The sequence below is a fragment of the Pempheris klunzingeri genome, chromosome 19 (assembly GCF_042242105.1).
Source record: "Pempheris klunzingeri isolate RE-2024b chromosome 19, fPemKlu1.hap1, whole genome shotgun sequence".
In the NCBI taxonomy this organism is placed as follows: Eukaryota; Metazoa; Chordata; class Actinopteri; order Acropomatiformes; family Pempheridae; genus Pempheris; species Pempheris klunzingeri.
This window is the reverse complement of record NC_092030.1, coordinates 18,028,791-18,046,799: the sequence shown is the minus strand read 5'-3', so window position 1 is coordinate 18,046,799 and position 18,009 is coordinate 18,028,791. Positions and strand designations below refer to the sequence as shown.

Below are 18,009 nucleotides of genomic sequence, written 5' to 3'. Positions count from 1 at the left end.
AAACGTCTGTGTTGGCAACTAAACTATCTGACATAACTTCTTGCGTCTCACCAGGTACACCTTCTGTCGAGCCTTCCTGACAACACTTAACGAGTTAAATGACTACGCGGGTCAACACGAGGTCATAGCGGAGAACTTGACGTCTCAAATCATCAGCGAGCTTTCACGCTACCTGCAGGAGATCAAGACGGAGAGAAAAACGGTAAGACTGCCTTTTGTATTCATACTGAGTTGTTCTTCTTCCAGGTATGATGACCACATCGTCTTGTTTTTCTCACCCTGCCAGTAATTGAAACATTAAATCAAACATTTAGTGAAGACAGTAGGACATTTCTATAATGAACACAGACCAACTGGCCTACAAGACATTAAGTAGCTTGCATATTCTATTCTGCATGAACTGAGGTCATCGCAGAGTAAATATAGATACACCCAAAGGCTCGCTAGAAGTGAGAACGTGACTGACTGAGTCCTTTTTATGGAACAAAGTCATGGTCTCTCTATCATTATGGGCCTATTTCTCTCTCTTATACCAACTTACTTAAGATTGGTACACCGCACACTATTCTTAAATGTTGGATCACTTTCCTCTTTGCCATTATAAAGTGATTAGGAAGAGTGGTGGACCTGCAGTGCGTGATGATAGATAACAGTGTGTTGCCCATTAAAATCCATACAGTTGGTGGAGCAGCAGAGAGAAAACTACCCAGCTGGAAAAAAAAGTACTTTCTGAAAAATCTGTCATGGACTCTTGTGTCACGGAAGTCCAGCTGAGGGAACTGGAGTGGAAAACCAAAACCAGAGGGCTGCTGAAAGGCACAGTGACCTTTTTTAGAGTATATGTGCACATGCACAATGTGACATCCATGTTGCTGCATTTGCTACCTTACCAACTAAATACAGGAACCTCCGGGTCACATTATGAGTAAACAGTTTTGACTTTCAACTCGGTTTTAGTTGTAGCAGACGCAGAGAGAAAGGGAATTTTCAGAGCTTCAAAAGGGAAATCATTTTTATGTTGCTCCCCCCTGTCCTTCTCATCATCTCCCCATGGTGTTTTCGTTCACAGCCTCACAGATTTCTCACCATCTTTTTTTGCTACTGGTACTGTGAATAGATTGTCATGTGTCTGCCTCTCTCAACTAAAGAAGCCCACAATAGTGTTTCTTCACTTTCGCTAGTGCAGGGGTGTTTCCCTTCATGACTCCATAACTTTCTTTATCTTTACTGAATAGAAGATCACTTCATTTAGCAAATAGTTTTTGTCCTTGTTGGGTAATGCCCATAAAGTTTATTTATCTATTTTCAGTTTTGATTCAAAGACATACTGGCGCCCTCAAAACCCCCATGAATGATGGAGAAGGACATTTCAATGATAAAAAGGCTACTAAGAACAACAGCAACCCCAAGCTACAAAAAGGGCATCAAAATTGGCCTTTATTTTTACAGAGTTTCATATAGAGACTGTCTGTAACAGAGTGTAATATTCTGAAGGTGTTTCTAAAGCAGTCACAACTTGTGACTTCCCCAGTTTCCCGTTATTATTTACTCTGGTTTCATTCGCATTAATTTTTAAGCACCCTCTCTGTTGTAGCTTTTTGGTGTGTGTCTTTGTCAGACACAGCCGTGCAGGCAGACCCAGACAGTGGGATTAGAGGGAGGGCAGGGCCTGGCCCTCCTGGGTTTTTAGGGAGTTTTTTGGACAGGTAAAAAAAAGCACTACAAACCAGAAGACGGGGAAAAAAATATACCTCATTAATTTCTCATGTGGGGCTGTTTTGTAACTCTCCCCACCTCCTTTTGCTGTTTCCCTGAGAGAGCCTCTTGTTAAGCTCAGCTTGGGGTGGCATAGAGGTGAGGCCAAGAATTTGTCTTAAAGGATTTTATTTGAGAGCAAATATACTTGTTTTTACAAAAGTGGAACCTAATTTCTTAGGTCAGACTACTCAACTTAATGTGTTTTGCAAACATGTTTTGTTCATTAGATTTTGATTATAAAAGCAGTGGAAGAAACATCAAGATATATCAAAAAGATTCCGTCTCTTTGGCCAGGCAGATCTTGTTTGTGGCCTAATAGTATAGTAGGTAATAATGAAGAGCAGGCAGGGTTAATATGGGATGAAGAGACTAAGTCTCACTGGACTGGGATTGTGCTGAGGAATCATAATAAGGTGTTCGGTCAGCATACTGCTGTCCTCACCAGGCCTCTGATCACAGGGCTTAGGTATCATCGCTAATGAGGACTAATAAAGACCCCTAAAGACCTCCAGAGGCGGCTCATTCACTGTAACACTTGCAGCATTTATAGATATACTGTAGTTACTGTATATATCGACATGTTCTACTGCAGGAGTCCACTTCAGGGTTAGTTCAGTGTGTGCTTTTGTATTCACTTGCACCCACAGCACAGCACATAATTATATCTTTTGGAAGCTCTATCTGTCTTATCCTGCTGCGACGTGACATGTTCAACCAGCTAGAAGGAAAAAAAAAAGGAAAACATCGTATTCGGCTGGCAGGGCTTGGAAAGTAAGCATTACATTTAGCGAAACGTCAGCTGAAAACCATAATGCGCTATAAAACATCTTTAGGTGGGTTTGGCAGAGGATGCTGCTCTCATTTATCTCGCGGAGGCGGAGAAGAGAGATGCAGCCACAGTGTAAGAACAATGTGTCTCTCTGGAGTGGCCTCACATGCCTTCTTGTGTGGAAAGACAAATAGGAAGAGGGGGAAGGAGAATTGATTGTTGGATCGTCCCGTAATCGCTGCATGCGCGTCAGTCCAGAATGTGATATCACTCTGTTTGAACCGCCGCCTAATGATTTAAACATGGGGAGAAAAGTCTCTGCGATGCTTTCATGAGGTTTTATCATCTCCTTACTCTCTTGTATGACTAGTGGCTATTTCTAGTACCTAGTGATTATATGTGTGTTGACAACTGTACAGGACTGCAGGTGCACATTCCTATGAACCAAGTCACGGCAATGAATGACTAACAGTTAGAGCTTGCATATGCACACAGGTGTATGTGCGTGCACACCTCTTCACATGAGTACTCAAAAAAGCAAATATGGTGCCAGACTTTTTTTTGCCAGACAGCAGGAGGTGTTTGTTTGATTTTTCTTTCTTCACCTCATGTCCTTAGTTTATGATTGTATAAATGTGGAAGGGACAGCTTGTGAGTCACAGTCAGCCTCATCAGCACACGTATGTCTCATCTCAGCTCAGTCTCGTACAAGAGTGACAGTAGAAAGCAGAGAGGCAGATAAGGTAGACAGTAGATAGCAGCCACCGCAGTTCATGCTTGAGACACCCTAATACAGTACACACCTGTAAAAGGACTATATGCAGAGAAAGACTGATTGATTGCAATCTGTCAAAACAAGAGTCCAGTAGAATCACAGTTGTGAATAACTTCATCTGAGAGTGCATTTATGTCCTTTCATTCTCACATGCACTGGTTCTGTTTCAAGCGTTTCAATGGTACCTGGAGGGGGTCTGGAGGGCTCTGCTGTACGAGGAGGTGCATAAGAGCAGGGGCTAGGATGAGGAATTCCTTTCTCTATGAAAATGTAGTCATACCACAGAGACCAGAGCTGCTTTGCATTATTAAGTAAATATTGAATCTGCTGTCCCTGATCTAATGTGCCTCGATGGATAAAGATCATATTTTCCAATCCCACTTTTATTACGTTGGATATGTTGATGTAGTTAAAGCTTGGAGTCAGGGTCATGAAATTGTTAGCGTGTTAAGTCCAGCTTTTTCTCTCTCTCTCTCTGTCTCACCGTGTGTTTTACATGCCTCGGTAGCTGAGAGTGCCAGCTTCAGGTCGCCGACCTATTGAAGTAGCCCAGATGCCCCTGACAGTGCCAGCAGTCACATGCTGTTACTGACATGGACATGTGGGAGAAAGATGGGGTGTGTCCGCTCTTTCTTGTCTTTGACATAAAGGCTGGATGGACCAAGAGAGCCCAGTGAATCTCTGCAGTCTATGAATTCAAACACAGAGAGGCCAGCGCTGCAGAACATCTGCCCAAATGGCTGCAGCAGTGATACCTGCATCACAGATGGCCGTCAGTCTTTAACGATGATGCACTCCTTTTTATAGTGTTTGAAAACGAATGAGCTCATGTTTCATGTGTTTGGTAACACAAACACGATCTTCTTCCTCCAGCGGGATCTTGTGAATCTTTCGGATCTGTTTGGGGAAGAGTGTCAGTGTAGTTTGTTTATCTTTGCAGTGATGGAAGATTTGTTGATGCAGACAGCATGTGATTCTGGATATTTTTCAGATATGTTGTTATGGAGACAAATATTTGGTTGAAAGAAGGCTCCACAGTAACAATGATGTCACCCAGTCTGGTGCTGTGTATTGTGAAAGGGCTTTTTGGTATCTTCAGTTCATCACTGAATATGAAGAAGTTTCTATCAAACAGGAATTTGAAGGCCAGGGTCGTAACGGCAGTTAGAAAAAACGAAACTCTTGATTATGCTTTGGCTTAAGAGGCTCCACAATGTCCCATTTTCTGTTAAAGCTCAAATACTTCCTCTGAAACAAAGGAGCACTTCCTTATTCTACCCAGCTTCCCTCAAAACTTTGGGAAATGAGAAGTGCTACTGCCTGAGGTAAACCATTCTCACTTACTCTCATGTCCAACATTATTCAGGTGAGATGAACCTTTCAGGTCTTCTGCATCACTCTTAATTTCACATCTCTTGTTTGTGTCTTTGAGATAGTACACAGAATACCAAGGACTTCCTTGTGCAGTCAGAAGTGCTGAAATTAAAGAGAAATACAAGCAACAGCTTTCTGTTCTCTGTAATGGCCTGGGTCCGTTATTGAATGGGAGCATCGATATTCAGCTCAGCTACTGACCCTAGCTCCCGCAGTCTGCGTAACCAGGGGATACCTCATTGATAGTCAAGTCCCTGTTATTTTCATTTCAGTTCATCTCTTTTTGGATTCTTTAGCAGATTAACGTGACCACAGGCATTGGAGGAATTATTTGTATGCTTTGTAAGTAATCACAATCTAATTTCAAAGCAATAAAGGATTAGAATTGGTGCTGTATGTTTCCAGGGGATCTGGCTATGATCCATACAGAGAACTGCAGAGAGATGTGCTCTGCCTCCGGGCCAAGTGCTCTGGTGGCTGGGAGCGAGATAGGCCAAGTAAGGCCTTTTACAAAAACACACAGTGTGTGTGCTGTGTGAGTTCAGACCAGCAGCTGCCACCTCGCCTTGTCTAATGTGCCACACTTGGTAGAGCCAAAATCCATTGTGACCTGTCTGTCTCCCCTAGATTACAATATCTGGCTCCTCATACGCTTGTTTTATCGCGTGGTATGTTCACTGCAACCTTCTCATTTCATGTCCAACCACATTATCAGTTAGCCTTTCACTGTTTCTTCTTCTACTTCCTCATCTAACAGTTGCAACTGCCATGATATTTTTTCTGGTCCCTCATATACTTAATTGTATGATATTTGTTAAGGGCCATGTCATTAAGTAACATATTAAACTAATTCTAAAAACCTGCAGAGAAGTTACTGTCAGTGTAAAGGTTTCAACAGTCAGAACCTGTGTGTTCCCTTTTTAGGAAAAGAGTTAAATGCTAACATGCAACTTGTGTTTTAACATGCATTTGGATCACCAAAGTTATTACAAGTAAACCTGAGAGGGACATGTGCCAAATTTCATGGCATTTCGTTCAGTAGTTGTTTAGATATTTCAGTCCATTTTTCTGTATCTTGGATATCTGTTTTGTTTTGATATTCTTTTGAATTGTGCAGATCTCATCCATGTCATTGAGTTAATAAAAGAATGCGAGGCCCCACCAGAGGACTGTCTTTTTTTTAACAACACAATCTTTGCTCTGTACAACATGTGACTTTGCAGCTTCATAAAAACAGCGTCTGTTTGGCTTAACCACACAGTTATTGCTCCCTTAGTTGTCATTACTTGATCTACATCATGTTTGAGCTTTTTTTATTTATTGGAATTTCTACTCACAATAAAGCCTTTGTTCACTTGATTTTAGTACTCCTGCTGTGTGTATGTTGAAATTGTAACAGTTTCTCTAGAGCTGTAAAACACACACTGTTAGTGCACCTGTGTTGAACTGGTCTTTAATCTTTAATCAAATAGACTTGTAGCCATTTGCTCAAACTTGTACAAATCTCTGATGGTTAAATCATTGGGTTATGTGGTAATATTTTTAAATGTCGCTGCAGTACAGTTTTGCATTTGATTTGCCTTACTGTCTCGGTTCACGTTAACAGTCACAGTGTGAGCAATATTCATAGTGTTTAATGGTACGGTTGAAACTCTCATTCCATCTGCTTCTTATTTATTATCCCTACTATGTCAAGGTCAGGTTCACCTGCTTCTAAATCCCTTTAAGCTCGTGAATGGTGTGGTGATATTTCAATTTTTCTTCCCACAGCATTTCCATGATGGGCGTAAGGCACAGCAGCAGATTGAGAGCTCATGGAAACAGCTGGAATCGGTAAGTGACCCCATTAATGTGCAGTACCACAATTGTTCACTAGTAGCAGTTGCCATTGGTCACAGTTGGCACAGTGACTCAAGAGGGACAAAACTAGAACAACAAACAAAAATGAACACACCTGCAGTTTGCTTTATCGTTAGAGCAGGTTACATATTTGAATAGACCAGATAACATCAAATATAAGTTGATAAGTTGTTTAATCTAAACAGTTGGGGTTTGATAACATTTTATTAAATCTGAATCCAATTTCAAAACTACTCAGGTTTAGCTGTCATCATTTGCAAGTAACTAAAGTAAATAACTAAAACTCTCATCAGATTAACCTAAAAGATTCTAATCAAATCCAGAATCAATGTTTGTTGGCTAGAAACACTACTGTTTTTAGCAGTTACCACCAGTAGAGGAGATGAGAGGCATACAATTGTTTTCATTACCTACTTTCTCCCTACTGGAGATCCCAGTGCATAACTATTAACTTAATAAACTGAAAATATGACATGAAAACCATCAAAGTTTGATGTTGCCTGTTGACTTTTAATTGCCTTGCAACCACTGATCAACATCAACGCCACATGATACTAAAGCACATGCTGCTACAGGAGGAACCATGTGACTATGAAATGCATGACCTTGAAAAACTGAGGAAGCACATACAGAATTGTTACCTTCTGTATGTGCTTCCTCTGTTTTTGTGTGTCATAATGAAAAAGAAAACATCAGCAGGGGGGCGTGCACAGAGCCTGACATTTCTTTTTCTCAAAATGGAGACAGGCCAGTGGTTATATGTATGGGATGAATATAATGGACAGCCTTTTACATCAGGATGGAATTATATTAGGGGCTCAGGAGGTAGAGTTGGTTGTCCACTTATTAAAGAGCCAGCTGTTCTACTCAGTTCGCATGCTAAAGTGTCCTTGGACAAGATGCTTAGTGTGTCTGTTTGAATGAACTTCAGATTAGATTCTGATGAGCAAGTTGGCACCTTGCATGGCAGTCTCTGCCATCATAGTATGAATGTGTGTGTGTGTGTGTGTGTGAATATGGTGAATAGCATGTAATGCAAAGCACTTTGAGAGGTTGGAATACTAGAAAGGCATTATATAAATGCATTCCATAAATAATGTTGGTTTAGAGCTCACTGATGCTCTCGATAAATGTGTTATAGCATGATTTATGTCATCCTCCCCTTGAGAGATAGGCTGATAATATTAGGAAAGACCTAAGGAATCTCATGACTATACTCTGCATAGACATTCATAGTCGGCCAGACTAACATTCATTTAGTCTACAATTACAGCATTGTATGATTACAAGTTTTCCTAAAAACCTGCAGTAGACAAAAGTAGATCCAGGAGTGTCTGTTGTATTTGTACTAGTGAAGGAGCTAAAGGAGAGACTGCACAGAATACAACTTCTTATCTGTGCCTGGCCCCTTTGATGGGGGAGAGACAGAGTGTGAGAGAGATGCATAACTGCCTTGTCCTCCTCAAACTTCTCGGTGCGTTCAATGATCCCATTGTGTGTAAGGCAGATAGGCATAGTTCAGAGCGCACACTGGCCGAACAAACACTGATTGTTCTGTTAGAGGGGTCGAAAGAGGGTTGGATGAATGGTTGTTTTTCTGTACACAAATGGCCACTATGAACATTTATTTAATCTGCAGGCTGCAGACTTTGACAGACCCCACCGCTGTGTCAATGACCTCTGTCGCACACAATGCTGTGCCTGAAATCTATATGACGTATATGTGCATGTTATGACGTTCATTACTATGCTTATTTAAAGGTCAAGTTTTACGGCTCTTGGCAAAAAAATACTGATGCAATTTCTGTGATCAAATTACATTTGGTTTTCTCTCTTTTTTCAGTGTAAACGAAGGTTTGAGAGGGACTGCAAAGAGGCAGACAGGGCACAGCAATACTTTGAGAAGATGGATGCTGACATCAACGTGACTAAGGCTGATGTGGAAAAGGTATGTGTCATCTCACTCCCGTGCAGCAGCCACCAATCACGCGAGCTCGTCCTACACCCTCCAAGCTTAACACACTTGCCTGGCCTTCCTCACCCTCCCACCTAGCACCATTCCCTTTCTCTCTCCAGCTTCTTTTACATTTGTTTCCTCTTCCATGCCCCCCACCCTGGCCCTGACTCCTCATTCCACTGAGCCCAAAAGGCAGCATAGATTGAGTGACCATGTGCTTGATGCCAGGGACTGTGTGTAAAAGCTGGCATTGTCTCAGCAGCAGGGTGATCTGCTGCAAAACAAAGCTGATAGCAGAACCCAGTCCTCATTATCACTGTAGAGCAGCCACCAAACACTATGGTGTGCTGAATGAGCCCTAGCAACAGAGAGGACTGTGTCCATGTTGGTGCCTGTGTGTGTGTATGTGTGTGTGTGTTGTGGATTATACATATCAGTTGGTTTTGCTTTTTCACCGTGAGGAATTTAAATGTTTCGTCTCCCAGTGATTATACGTTTTCTTCAATAAATCAACACATGCAGCGATCATCCAATTCTCAGGACTTGAAGACCACAGCCCCCTGGGCCTGCAGCTCATGTCATTTCCTGTTGTCATAACCAATTAAAGGAGCCCTGAAAATCTCATCCTTTAACCCACACAGCTCCCACGCCCGCAAGGCATCATGGGTCAGCAGCGCGTGCTCCTACTGCTTCATCAGCTGTTGGAGCGGAGCTCAGGCTCAGAGTTGACACAGTTCAGACCCGATTATTATGCAAATTTAGGCCGGAATAAAGAGCCTTTCTGCACTCTGGACGTACAGCCAAAGAGCTACAATAGGCTTAGGTTAACACTGAACTCAAGAAACTTGTCTTGAAACAAGAGTGGTGTTGTGTGTGATTACAGTTATTTCATTTATTGAAGCATGAAAGACTCACACATTACACAGCATTCAGTGCTGTAATTTTTTTCTCTCATTTAGCTAGAATCACTGTTTGTGTTCATCGTTACTGTAAACAGCTCTTTAATAAAATGTCCAACTCAACCGTAAAGCATCCTCCCAGCGGTGGTTTTGCTTGTGTTAACACCAAAATGTGTATTATTTGCATTTCCACTGGCCATTTTCTATCAGCGCCAAGTTTCCGCTCATTCCAGTTAAGTTCAATTTATATAAGTTAATGTAAGCAAGAAAGCATACGCTGTATACTCCTCAAGCCGTCCATACAGTAGGATGCTGTGGCAAACATTACCATGCACCTTTATATTCATTATGAATATAAAGGTGCATGGTGTACTTTCAGTATGTTGCCCTGCTTGTCAATGTTGATACCTGCAGAAACATCAACTTTCTCATTTACTTTTCCTTTCTGTGTGGGTTTTTGTTTTTTTTACCAACATCAGTTCTATTTTTCTCCTACTCATATTGCCACTGTTCAGAAATGAAGAAATCATAAGAGAAGAAAAGGCTGAATTTACTCCTTATTAGTCACTGTGGAAGATGATTGGATTTTCTTCCCACACATTGTTTTGAATACTTCTCTTTAGTGTACTGGTACTTTATGTTTTCCCATAATGTATCTGGGGCATAAACTTTCATTTTGTAATTAGAGTCTACAAAAATGTGCTGTCTGTATGCTGGATGTATGATAAAGACATGAGACACGTCTGATAGTTTCAGGTGTCTGTCTGTGGTTAACACACTTAAAATGTGATGCTTTGTGTCCACGTACTTGACGTTAGCTTCATATCATATGGAATCTGTAATTAACCGCTAGTACACTTCTATCATTAGATTTGCTACATTATGCTATGAAAGTAAAGCAAAGGATAAATGTCATAAAGTAAGTTATTATTTTATTTTTAGTTTATCTTAAAAAGATTTGTCATAAAACTAAGACACAGAAAGGAAGAGATACCGTGTCTCAATGTGTTTTTTCCTTCATTATTTAGAGGGCCTCAGAGTGTTTGTCACTTACAGGGATGATGTGTCACGACCTTAGCCAAGATTGTGTTTGTGTTTTAGTCATGTTTAAGCCTTGCGGTGTAAGAAGGTCTGGACAGATTTATGATAGGAGAAGAAGAGAGGAGAAAATCACCAGTGTTTATGCATGTTTGTAGGCATAGTTATGTGTGTGCTTATGTCTGTGTACATCAGTATCCTGCAACTGAAATGACTGATGACCAAAGTAACTTTCTCAATCATCCTTCCCGTCTGACTATAAAAAAGAACCAGCCAATATTTGACGTAGATACATTTTGTCAACCTCAAGTAGTTGCTGTTGTCTGTGGTGTGATGTTTCACTGTAATGCAAAGACGCTGTTGTTGTTTGTTGAGCTGAGGTATTGTGGTTTTCTCTGCAGCTGGAGCAAACCTCTAACTCTTCCCTCTCCTTCTCTGGCAAACAAATCCCTCAATTTGGGGTTTGGATTCACAGCCCAGTTATCCACAAAGCCTGCTACAGTTCTTTGAGGGACCCCCAGCCCTCACAGACTTTGCTTTCATGAAGATGCTCAGTCAGAAAATAGTAGAAAAGTGTCCTCTCCACTTCTGTTCTGCCTTTACTGATAGCACAAGACAGCAGTGTAGTGGTGATTGTTTGTTCACTGGGATACCAGCTTCCCCCTTTTGAGTGATGACGCCTGGTGGTCCAGGAAGTGCATCTATGGCAACTTCTTGTTTAGCTGGAAACGGCTAACAATCTTTTTTTTGTTTGTGTGTGTGTGTGTGTGTGTGTGTGTGTGTGTTTTCATATCTATTTTATGCTATGCCTTGAAGCGAAGTTCCCACAAGGTAGGTTCAGCGGACTGAGGGTCTGTTATATCTGTGGGAACACAGACTGTTTCGACTTGTGTCTTGATAAACACACACACTCTCCTGTAGAGTCTGACACACAACCTCGAAGAGGTCACTGTTAACACGCCCTGTCCTGTCTTACTGTGATCTGCTCCCCCTGCAGTGGCTTGTCTCGCTGTCATCTGCTGAACACCCTGATTTACATGTTTGGTGTAAGAAAAATGAGACAAATTCAGAATATGTTGCATAAGACGACAGCCTCCAACTATCTTTTACATTTCCTTTTTGTTCTTCATTCTCATTTCTGTTTTAAATCCTCCCTAAGAAATGTATTTGAGAGATGGATAGATGAATAGATATGCATATGCAAATGTACACTGAAGCCTCGCAACAGAAAAACAGGTAATTTCCAGAAAGTGACAACAGGATGTGATGTGGCTGCAGGCACAGCAGCATGCTATCATGTTTTGTTGTCTGCCAAGTTACCATGGCGATGATGTGTATTCCCTCATCATTTCTGAGCACATTTAGCGCACTTTGCATGCACCGACACCAGCGTAGCACGTAGCCATAAGAGCACGCTCACAGGCTTGCTTTTTAAACAGCTGGACTTTCACATGTGCTTTTTAGCTTTTCTCTGGACTTCAAATTCCTTTTCTTTGTAGGCTGTGTGACTCATTTTCCACCGAGGTATTAACTGTCATCCCTCCTGTGCTGGAAATAATGTACCTTTGTGTCTGATGAGTGTCTCCGCTCTAATGTCCTCCTTTTCTTCTAGTATGTCATCTATTGCTTACCCATATGTGTGTGAGTGTGAGAGACTCAACTCTTGCCTCAGATTGGTGTGTGGGTAAAAACTGGATGAAGTCCTTTAAATGTTTCCCCCAGGACTATGACAGATGAGGCTAATGTTCCCTCTACTGCCCCGCACAGTTATAAGGCTGCAGTTTTGTCTTTGCATCTGCATTCAGTTGACCAGACGCAATCATGGGTTCATAAGGTGGCCCCTTGTTATAGATAACCCAATGAAAGCATTATTTATGTGCGGACAGGCCTCAGATCTGATGGAAAGAGGAAACAGATATGAGTACTTAGCTACACGGACACACACACACAATGCACATGCACACACACCCCACATGCTGTCTAGCTGAGATAATCTCATCTCCATCTGCTTGCTTTGGATCTGTAATAGGCTGCTCCTGCTGCGTTTCTGACTGCCTGCCTTCCCTCTCTCAGACTGAACTAGCTTAAAATAATCAACATTATCAAGTAGAGATAGGCCAGACTGGGCTGGCAATCAAAATCAAAATCCCTGCAGCCAGTGCAGGCTTTTGTTTCTCTTTTTATAAGTTTGTTTTGGCCTACATACAATGTAGTCTGATGCCAATGGCTGTCACTGCTGCCCACTCCAGATTTGCACCTGTGACCGTAACTCCACGAGCTCTGTTTACATGTTTAGATGTGCATGCATGAACACTCGTATGCACAAATGTGTCAACTAATGTTGTGTGTTTTTATGCTCTGGCTGTGTGTGTAACTCATATATCTGTGTTAATCGGGGGACGTTAAGGTTTAATGAGGAGAGCATGTCTGTAATGTGCATGTCTGTGTGTGTGTTGTTTTTCTTTTCTTCAGGCACGACAGCAAGCTCAGATGAGACACCAGATGGCTGCAGACAGTAAGAACGATTATTCCTCCTACCTGCAAAAGTTCAACCAGGAGCAGAATGAACATTACTTCACAGTTATCCCCACTATATTCCAGGTAAATAGAAAAGTGACACAATATTTGGCCTATTTCATCTGATTTGTTGTTGCAGAGAATTTCACACTTGTTGATGGTTGGTTATTTTGTGTGTTGCATTTTGACAGGCTGTGAGCTTGTAGTCACAGTGTTATGAGTTTAAAAGATTAAAAAAAATATGTAAAGTGCATAAGAGATTTCCCAGATGGTACATCAGGTCTTTGATGCTCAATATCAAATAACAGCTCTTTCAGACAGTTTGACTCCAAAGTCACAGTGGATCATTTTCAGCACAAGCCCTGCCCACTCGACTCTTATTGTATAACACAAGCCAGTCAAGCTTTTGTTTATATATGAATATGCCTGTATTTTTATGTAGAAACTTCAAGACATGGAGGAGAGAAGAATTGAGAGACTAGGAGTGTGCATGAAGACGTTTGCAGATGTCGACCGCCAAGTGCTGCCCATCGTGGGGAAATGTTTAGACGGCATGACCAAAGCCGCCGAGTGCATCGAGCCCAAGACTGTGAGTGTACAGAAAAAGATATACCGTCTGTGCACACACACACACACACACACACACACACACACACACACACACACACCACCATATGGGATATATTACTCACTCAACCAGTGTGCCAGTCACAGCCCACACACTACCCATTAGGCTTTCACTCAAGCAACAAGTGTGCCGGTGGGTTTGTACTCTTGGGGGGCTTTTTGAAAATAAAAACAGCCCACCTGTGAACAACAAAGTACTGTAGGAGGACAGAGCAGCAACTGATTCATTTTATGTGCTGACCTCCCTTTACAGTCAGAAAACAAGGAGACATGAGCTGTATTTCCCCTGTGAACCATGACTTGTAGGGGTTTGTGTTGCCCTAAAACATTTGCACCATAATTCCCCTCATCAATAAATGACAAAGAAGTTCCATGGGAACACATAAATAGCTTAAAGTGCTAAGCGAGCTAATAAAAGGCTACGATGCCTTATATTTAATGGACAAATATGAGAGTGGTATAAATTTTCATGTCTAACTCTGCCAGAAGGTGAAAAAAGATTATTTCCCAAAATGTAGAAGAGTTTCTTTAACTCCTGTTGAAGACAAGGAAGTCGAATCACTGTGCTTCCTATAGTCTCAACCCTCTGTTGACGAGAGGTCCCATTTTCAGTTGATACACCTCCATGATGAAAACAATTATTTTCTGTCCCATGGTTTATTATTATTGATAATTTGGATATTAAAAAAGAAAGGCAGCATTTGTCTACGTTAAAGAGAGAACGAGCCATGTGATGTATTGAGATGTCACATGTTGGCTGCTTGCCATATGATAAAAAACAAGGCTTTCCCTAGGGGTCGCAGAGTATGTGTGTGTGTGTGTATGTCTAGCTTTGTGCATGGCGCAGTTCCAGGGAGATGACTCCAGCCTGTGACTGGCTGCTGCAGTAAACAACGGCGGGGAATAACATATCACATGCTCCCTCCGTCTCTCTTCTTCTCATAGTCTTCTCTCATGTATACAGCACACAACAGAAGATCTCTGACCCCCGCTCCCCTGATCCTAACATGAACCAGAGCATCTGCTCTTATCAGTTCAGATAGGCCGATCCACACTACATTTGATTAATGTGCTCCTTCCTGTGTCTGATGAGCCTGGCTGTGTCCCCGACCTCACTGTTTTTGCCATAACTCCTGCCTGACAGATTTGGGTCTTTTCCTCTTTCTTATGTGGCCCACAAACTGAATAACAACAGTCTCTCTCCCCCTTTCCTTTCACGATGCACTCATGAACTTATCAGGCAAAAGCTACAATAAACCACCAGGCCACTATTGTGTTGTACCTTATCTCCTGACCTGCTGATTAGCTGGACACATTTCAGCAAACAGATCTAGTCATTGCGTAGCATTTCATGATTCTTATGCTGATAAAATGTAGATCAAAATGCATCAGGGATAAGGTTGTCATTGATTAGTGCTACCACTCTCCCTCACTAGGACTCGAAGCAGGTGGTGGAGTCCTACAAGTCCGGGTTCGAGCCCCCAGGCGATGTGGAGTTTGAGGACTACGGCCAGGCCATGAAGAGGACGGCGTCCGAAACCAGCCTGTCCAACTCCAGAGAGGCCAAGGAGAAGCCTGCTGGCAAGAGCAAGGGCAAACTGTGGCCTTTCATTAAGAACAAGAACAAGGTAACGCATGAATGCACACTTAACACAGAGCCACATTTGCACTCAGACGTACTGCAAAGCCTCACTGGTTTTAGAGCTTTTCATTCTACAAGATTGTCTTCACTTGGAGGTCACCTTGCACTGTGGGGAGATTTTTGTGGGATGGGGTGGAGGGATGGAGGGATAGTATCGGTTATTATTTCATCTCTGTCTTGTAATACACTGGCTACAGAAATATATGTGTTCAATGTCACATTTGTAGCACCTGTTACATTTCTAGCACTGGTTATGTATTTGATTTAGTTTCATTTTTGTATAGATTCGTTGACTTTCGTTAAATTCTGTTAAGCTTAAGAAATTTGTTGCTAGTTCATGTTACTATTGCCATTTTCGTTGTTATTATTCGCCACCCGTTTCCCCCTCCCCGGCAATCACCCTCACCGACTTTGGAGCCTCCCTTCTGTAACACACACTAATGCATTTCTACTTTCATCTTGTGGACAGACTCAGCTGGCAGATATTAACTTGATCTGAAATAACTGGTGAACACCTTTGAGTAGCCTCCTTGAGTTTTCTGCCTCTGAACAGCAAAACTGAACTCTGACTTTCTTATGGGCTGGTGGCACTGTTGGCATTGACTTAGGTCAGAGCATGGGTGAATAATTGGGTGTGTGTGTGTGTGTGTGAGGAGAGAAAGGCTGGAAGCAAGTGTGTGCAATGCTAGATGAGTTTACCCCAGTGAACTGACTGTGTGTATACAGAAAATACCGTTTGAACTCATTGTATCCACTGTGTGCAAACTCCCAAAACAAAGGCATATTTTTCCAGAACAGTATGTTTGTATTATCTTTGCTTGATGTACTCAGGATTAAGTTTCTATACAAAGTATTTGAGAGCACAGACAGCAATACAGAGAGGTATTTCTACTGGACTCGCACACATGCATGCAAGCATAACAAATATGCATACCACACACATTCCAAAATAAAACATTACATTGATAATTCAGTACTAAAATATCATCACTGCCTCACAGAACCAGGGTTTTTAGTGACCTTTCAGTCTCTTTGTTTTGAAAAGAGGGGTTTCTGAATCACTTTCCCATGCATGCGCATTGCGTGGCGTCTTAGAACTCATCACTGCTTCGTTCTCTAACTCCTCAACCACTGGATGAATTATGCAGTTAGATGTTTTAGGACAGCGATAAGCAATTAGATTCCTCTGATGGTGACCTCAAATTCAGCTGCTGGCATCCTCTGGGATGTGGTGAATTTCTCGTCCTAGCTGGCATGTGACGAGGTCGGGAGAAAGAAAGAAGGAAAAGGACTTCTGAAATGGAAGCCTGCATGCGCTTTGACTGAAACTCTTTGCTGTTTGCTTCGTTGCAGCCGCTTGCTTTAACATATTTTACGCTTCCTACTCACTCTGGTTGTTTTCTTCTTTCCAACAATTTTTTATGTTTTATATGTTTGACATTTTTTTCCCACAACATAACAACTGATACACTAGGTTTGACGTTCCTTCGGTTGTCTTTTATGTTCTCTTTGGGTTTTCTGTTGTGTGTTTATTTTTTAATATTTGTAGGAGGCTTATTTATTTCGTTTTGTGTTCCCTCCTCCTTTTCCTCCTTTGTCTTTTTTCGTTGGATTCTTGCCCCCTTCTTCTTCTTCTTCTTCCATGTTTTTCCTCCTCCTCCTCTCCGTCACGGCTCCCTCTCTTACTGGTAGCTTATGTCCCTGTTAACATCCCCCCACCAGCCCCCACCTGCCCCCCCAGCCTCATCCCCGCCCTCACCCTCTGCTGTTCCCAACGACCCCCAGTCTCCCAAGCAGCACAAGGAGCCCCTCTCCCACCGCCTCAACGACTTCATGACCTCCAAACCCAAAATGCACTGCCTCCGGAGCCTGAGGCGAGGGGTAAGTGTGTGTGTCCAGCAAGCTTTGTGCATGTGTGTGTTTGTCTCTTCACCTGTACCTGAGCTGTGTACCTGCAACACTGTATGGGTGAAGTAATACGAAGGTAGAATCCTTGAGTTTAGGATTTTTATCTGTTTTGAAGGTCATAATGCCTACATGGTATCGTCATATAGCAGGTGATTGAACATTACCTCTGTTACCAGTAGCTGAATCTATACCCACATCTATATGTAGGCAGTGTGACCTCACTTAGAGAACAGTGTTCACATAGGCCCATTACATCTTTCATTTTCACACTTTGCTGTTCAGAACTGCCTTCAAAATTGGTACTGTTTTCACCTAAATGGTATCATCAGTGAATCCCAGCAGTACAACAGGCCCTGTTACCTTCACTCATACAGTGCTCAGCCTTTTTGCTTCTCTAGCATGCTTATGTAGCGCATAACTACGAATCCATGGTACTTGTCTGACTCACCAGCAGTCTCTCCATCTTGTCCCTTCATTCTTCATATTAACTCTGTGCTCACAGTGACAGTCCCTCTCACCCTCCTCCCCCCTTTTTGACAGAAATTAGCAAGACGCCTGAGCAGTCTTGGCAGCAGCATGGAGACGGCGCTCTTCCCTGCAGTCTTTGCTGGAAAGGCATTGCTTTAGTTCAGGTTTTTTTTTCTGCACGAGATATGAGGAAAAGAACGTGAAGAAGCAGGTTAAACCTCACAATATGAACAAAGTCATGGGTTCGTGGATGTGGCGGCAGGCCTGACAATCACTCCATTTGGAAAGACAGGGCCAGTAGGTTAATTTTAGAAGGCTTCCCGGAGGGTGGCTTTATCAGCACCAGCCCAGGGTCCTGGTGGGTGTCATCACCAGTAAACCTCCCTGAAGTCCAGTGTGTGTTATAATGGAGTCGCT

The 18,009-nt window shown here is 42.3% G+C and overlaps 1 protein-coding gene across 10 annotated transcripts in view; it reads left to right on the top strand.

The window, feature by feature from the left end:
• The window catches only part of fnbp1b (formin binding protein 1b), a 52,487-nt gene that overhangs the window by 21,058 nt on the left and 13,420 nt on the right, over positions 1 to 18,009 (top strand). For 4 of the 10 annotated variants that reach the window (XM_070850005.1, XM_070850007.1, XM_070850006.1 and 1 more), the window contains exons 4-10: positions 55 to 202; positions 6,447 to 6,509; positions 8,380 to 8,484; positions 12,903 to 13,031; positions 13,390 to 13,536; positions 15,011 to 15,202; positions 16,909 to 17,097. In XM_070850005.1, the coding sequence (XP_070706106.1) occupies positions 55 to 202; positions 6,447 to 6,509; positions 8,380 to 8,484; positions 12,903 to 13,031; positions 13,390 to 13,536; positions 15,011 to 15,202; positions 16,909 to 17,097 (973 nt within the window). The remainder of the gene's footprint in view (positions 1 to 54; positions 203 to 6,446; positions 6,510 to 8,379; positions 8,485 to 12,902; positions 13,032 to 13,389; positions 13,537 to 15,010; positions 15,203 to 16,908; positions 17,098 to 18,009) is intronic. The other 6 variants (XM_070850011.1, XM_070850012.1, XM_070850008.1 and 3 more) reach the window with 3 other exon arrangements.